Source organism: Gadus morhua, chromosome 8, assembly GCF_902167405.1.
Source record: "Gadus morhua chromosome 8, gadMor3.0, whole genome shotgun sequence".
Classification (NCBI taxonomy): Eukaryota; Metazoa; Chordata; class Actinopteri; order Gadiformes; family Gadidae; genus Gadus; species Gadus morhua.
Genome location: NC_044055.1, coordinates 17,316,366 through 17,321,365, shown reverse-complemented (window position 1 = coordinate 17,321,365; position 5,000 = coordinate 17,316,366). Strand labels below are relative to the sequence as shown.

At 49.7% G+C, this 5,000-nt stretch overlaps 1 protein-coding gene across 2 annotated transcripts in view; it reads right to left on the bottom strand.

Annotated features, from left to right (window-relative positions):
* The window catches only part of gata6 (GATA binding protein 6), a 6,271-nt gene that overhangs the window by 1,102 nt on the left and 169 nt on the right, over positions 1 to 5,000 (bottom strand). The window contains exons 1-7 of one of the 2 annotated variants that reach the window (XM_030364138.1): positions 4,721 to 4,793; positions 3,363 to 4,318; positions 2,716 to 2,882; positions 1,977 to 2,102; positions 1,724 to 1,811; positions 1,505 to 1,602; positions 1 to 972 (exon numbers count right to left, since the gene is read on the bottom strand). The exon at positions 1 to 972 is cut by the window's left edge and continues 1,102 nt beyond it. In XM_030364138.1, coding sequence (XP_030219998.1) covers positions 814 to 972; positions 1,505 to 1,602; positions 1,724 to 1,811; positions 1,977 to 2,102; positions 2,716 to 2,882; positions 3,363 to 4,263 — 1,539 coding nt within the window. In that variant the 5' untranslated portion in view covers positions 4,264 to 4,318; positions 4,721 to 4,793 and the 3' untranslated portion in view covers positions 1 to 813. Of the gene's footprint in view, positions 973 to 1,504; positions 1,603 to 1,723; positions 1,812 to 1,976; positions 2,103 to 2,715; positions 2,883 to 3,362; positions 4,319 to 4,720; positions 4,794 to 5,000 lie in introns of those variants that run through there. The other variant, XM_030364137.1, reaches the window with a different exon arrangement.

Below are 5,000 nucleotides of genomic sequence, written 5' to 3'. Positions count from 1 at the left end.
AACAATCATTGCCACATATTTAACAATGGAAGATTTATAAATACTTTGATTCATGGAAAGTTGTCTCGGTTTTTTGTAGTTTGATTCCAGTTGCAGAAAAATAAAATACAAAATAAAAATCTGAATTTCCTTCGAGGTTAGTGTCATGCCTCTCTGAGCACCGGTCATCCCATCCAATTAAATTTTTGGTCATTTTCATCGTTTCGTTTTGGTTTCTTCTCCAGAGTGGGAAATCCATAAGAACAGTCACAAAGTGGTCTTTCGATGCGGAACTGGGAGTTGACTCTGCGTCACAGAAGAGAAGAACGATAGATCAGACATGGAGAGGTCCAGAAACCGTCCACGGGACGTCCCCGGGGTTGAACCAGCATCACCTGCGTGGCTTCTGTCCAAAAACATCGTCGTAGGGGCCCCACGCGTGACGTAGCGCAGCTCTCCACAACATTCTGGACGAATACAATCCCCAGATATTCCACTCTTGAGTCCCGGGTGGAGGAGGAGGAGGAGGAGGAGGAGGAGGAGGAGGAGGAGGAGGAGGGGGGCTGATAGGGTTGGGTGGTGGCGGGTGTGTGATTGAAGGTCACCCATGAAGGACCACCAACCCCTCCCCTGCGCCTTTCTCTTCTCCGCCCAGAGGTCGGCGGGAGGTGTTGGGGGGCTATGGGCTTTATCAGGGGGGGGGGGGGGGGGGAGGGGGGAAGGAGAGACTCCCAAATACTTCCACTTCCACGCGACGCTTTTGATGCCCTCGAACATCCCACCCTATCGCTGCCCCTGCCCGGACCCCCAGCAGAGACGGTGGGGGGGGGGGGCTCAAGCCAGGGCCATGGGGCACCAGGGCTCGCCTCTCACGGAGGAGGCCACGTCGGAGGGCCCGGACAGACCCACGCTGGTGTACAGGCTCTCCTGGACCGGGTACTTCACCCCGGAGAGGGACACATCACTGGAGCCCGACAGCACTGAGGAGCTCACCTGGGAGACCAAAGGGGTGGAGGTTATTACCACGGTTACAGCACACGCTGTGTATTGATACACGCTGGGTATTACACGCTGGGTAGGACACGCTGGGTATGACACGCTGGGTATTGGAATACACGCTGTGTAAGAGTACACGCTGGGTATTAGTACACGGTTAGGGGTGGTTATTCTGTGATTAAGGGAATGGGGTTCAGAGACTAGGGAGTTGTATGTGCTAATGGTATGACCCGGGGCTAAAAACATTGGTGTGGATTTAAATTGCACTGATGGCATGTGTATATGTATATATGTATATCTATAAATACATATATTTCGTGGGATTATAAATATATTCATTTTTTTTAAGTATTTATTTATGTTTTGAGTGGACAAACAAATAAAATAAAAATGTGAGTGCTTGTGGCTGTTGAGTGAGTTAAGACAAGTCATATAATCAAATCGTATTAATTGGCGTAAATAATCGAGGTGGAACTGTTATTTGCAGTAGGCCTACATTTCAAATCGATCTAATAAGAGCCAGTCTTACCCCTGACACCTGCGTGGACGGCGAGTTGTTTTTGGAGCAGTCCTCGGAGTTGGAGGAGGAGGTGGAGGTGGGGGTCATGGGCACCGTGCTGTTATTGGCTGAAAGGATAAAACACAAGAAAGGTCAGTCTGTCGTTCAGATGGTTGCAAAAAATAAAACCACGGCACTGACGAACATCTCGATGTTCTTTTGAAATCCAACATTAAATAAAATACTTACAGGATGAACCCTTTGATTTATTCAAGGTTTTGGGTTTTCTTTTCCTCGTCTGTATCCCTTCTTTCTTCATGGCGAGGGGCCGAGGCACCTGTAGAATACAATACAAAATACAGGTTTAAAAATATATAAAATAAAAATATACAATATTTTATTCAACTATCAAATACAGCCATGCATTTTTTTTAATTGACGTGTTTTTGTCCTCATAACTTATAAAAAAAGAACATATATGTGGCGGAAGCTCTGCACTCACGCCGTGTAACTTGGTGTATAGTCCGCAGGCGTTGCACACCGGCTCTCCATCCGCGTTCCTCCGCCACAGGGTGGTCGTGCTCGTCTGGCAGTTTGCGCACGAAAGCCCGATTCTCCGGGAGGAGGACTGGGGAGAAGAATGAATAAGCAGAACATAAAGATGGATTCGGGCAGAACCACTGCGAGGAAGGCAGTGATACCCCGGGACGTCTCAGACCTACTGACTAATGGGATCGTTGGCTGCGACCCAAAAGCTCTATAAATCATTTAGGAAGAAAGCGATGGCTTTAATTTGGGTTTCGTTCGGTTATCTTTCCCCCAAGTTCCTAACAATAATACTTAGTTACGTAACAGTAGGCTAAGGCCATTTAACACAACCGTGAGTGTGATTATTTCTGAGAGCTGTTTTATCAGGGAGCTCAGGCCGGCCTAAGAGCTGCGTATTGTTGTGCGTAAAGGCGCCAGGAAAATACCCACATCCAAGAAACCACCCCTGTGCCAGGTCAACATTATTCTGAACGAGGCCCATTCTAATGGGAACTTACAAGCCTGTAAGGAAAACTTAAATTCTACAAGAAAATAAATGCGTTTTTTGTTAATGAATTGGGAAATGGAAACGAGTAATAACGATGATTCCAGACCGAATACAGGCCTGCATATTTTAAGCGATTACCCTCTACCCCGCACACTTTGAGGTGATGAGGTGGGACATTGAGGTGGTCAATCGAGCGGGGGCTTACCATCCGTTTCTGTGGTTTGATTAAGGGTCGGCTGAGGCCGTTCATCTTGCTGTACAGGCCGCAGGCGTTGCACAGAAAGTGTCCGGTGCCGTCACGTCTCCATAGCGGCGTGGAGATGGAGCCGCAGTTCACACACTCCCGGCCTTCTCCCATGTCGTCGAAACTCTCTGAAATCACACAGAAAACCAGGAATTAATTAAAATAGTACACATCAGGCACCTCAGGGTTTGTGAATTCATCCTTATCAGGTTGTACGATGGAAGTGATAGATATTCTAATCAGATATAAATTAGTAGTTCTGTTTTTGCATCAGGGAGATTGGTTTTTGATATATTTTCTCCTAACTTTATTGAAGCCTGAATATAATGAAAAATGGCAGTTTGACAGTAAATGAAGTATCTACGTTATTCTAATTATTTTTAGTGTGCATTGACTAGAATTCTAAATACATGCATTCATTAACATTAAGTTGTAATAGAACAATACACACCACAGTAATGCACCCAATATGAACGTAGGTCTATATTTGCTCTATTTATGTCTACATTACGCTTGAACTTAAAGGCCCTGCAGTTGCAGACTTTCAACAGCAGACAATTTAATAAAAAATAATTAATATAATTAAATATAAATAAAAAGCTCCATACCTCCGTTGGGTCCTCGTATTAGAGACGTCGCGGAGCCCCTGTTCTGCAGCGTGTGCAACATGGGGTTATCGAAGGGCCCCCCGGGCCACGGGGAGGACAGCTGGGACGGCTGCGGGGCAACGTAGTGCGAGTAGGGGCTGGGGTAGGATCCGGGCAGGGCGCGGGACAGGCCGTACTGGTCCCGGCTGCCCACGTTCAGCGGGTTGGCGTAGCCGCTGTCCCGGGACACGCCGTTGTTAATGGGCGGACTCGGGGAGTAGTGGAACCGATTGGACGCGTGCGGGCTCCCCGTGGAGTACGACGGGCTCTCGGGGGTCGACTGCGACCACACAGAGTGGCCGGCCACGGCGTGGCTCGGCTGACTCGAGCCGCCGGCCTGTAGGTACGACAGGCTGGGGATCATGGGACCCACCCGGGAGCTGGGCACGTACACCGGGGAGTTGGGGTTGGAGTGCATGTAACCGTTGGAGGAGATGTCGTATCCGGTTTGGCTCTGGGCCGCCGCGATGGCGAGTGTCTGATACATGTCGGCCGGGTCCACGAGCAGGCCCGTCTTAGGCCCTCCGCCCGACAGCACCAACTTGTTGCCCTGGTCTAAGTCCGTGAACAGCGGGAGGTCCTCCGAGGCGGCGAGGCCGTTGGCGTGGTGGTGGTGGTGGTGGTGGTGTCCGAAGTGGACGTAGGAGTGTAGTGATCGGCCCTCGGAGCGGTGCCGGTGTCCCAGCGCCACGTCCAGCTCGCTGGGCGGCTGCGGGGCGGCGGGGGAGCGCAGGTCTTCGGAGGAGGGGTGCGCCTCCCCCCTGCTGTCCTGAGAGTGCAGGTAGCTGTGCTCAGCCGGCGGGGACCCGGGGCTGCTGACTTCTCGCTTGACCATGGACCAGCTGTTGTCACCCAGCTCCATCCAGGGGCAGTGCTGATACACCGTGATGTTAGAAATAGTGAGGGCTCAGTTTCCCCTGGGGAAAGGAATGAATAAAAAAAAAAGCGTTAAAAACGTCACGATTGGGGGGATACTTCAAGGCAAAAGATGAGCCCACTCCAGAGATACCGATCTTTGAGTGTTATTGCGAATGAGAGCGACAGATAGATCAAGCCGAGGTTAACATACCAAACTAAATGCATCATCATCATCATCCTCAACTATCGTCCCACACAGTCCCAGCCGGGACCCGCATGGAAGCACACTTTGATTGGTTCATTTAGAAACAGATATCCATTCTAAAGTTTAAAATACCAGTAAGAATATATGGATACACAGGGTCCCAGTTTTCTTCCCCCCAGAGGGGAATAGCAAACGATTTATCATTGACTCGGTACCACAAACTAAATAAAGTGCAGTAAAGCGCTTTCTAACGCACCATCCACGTCCTCCCTGCTCCGACCGCCTCATAATTACCACCCAAAACCACACACCGCCGGTGATAGGAAACACAACGCAATATGTCTTGGAAGCAAAGAGATAGCCTCATGATAAGGCTCATAACAGATAAGACCCAAAGGAGGGCTAGTGATAAAACAATACCCCTAAATGATTAGGTACTCCGCCGCTGGACCGCAGGACAGATGTTGACCAGTCCGCCAGCGGGCAGCGGGGAGAGGAGAGAGTTTTAAAGTTATAAAGTTGGAGCTGTATCCCGA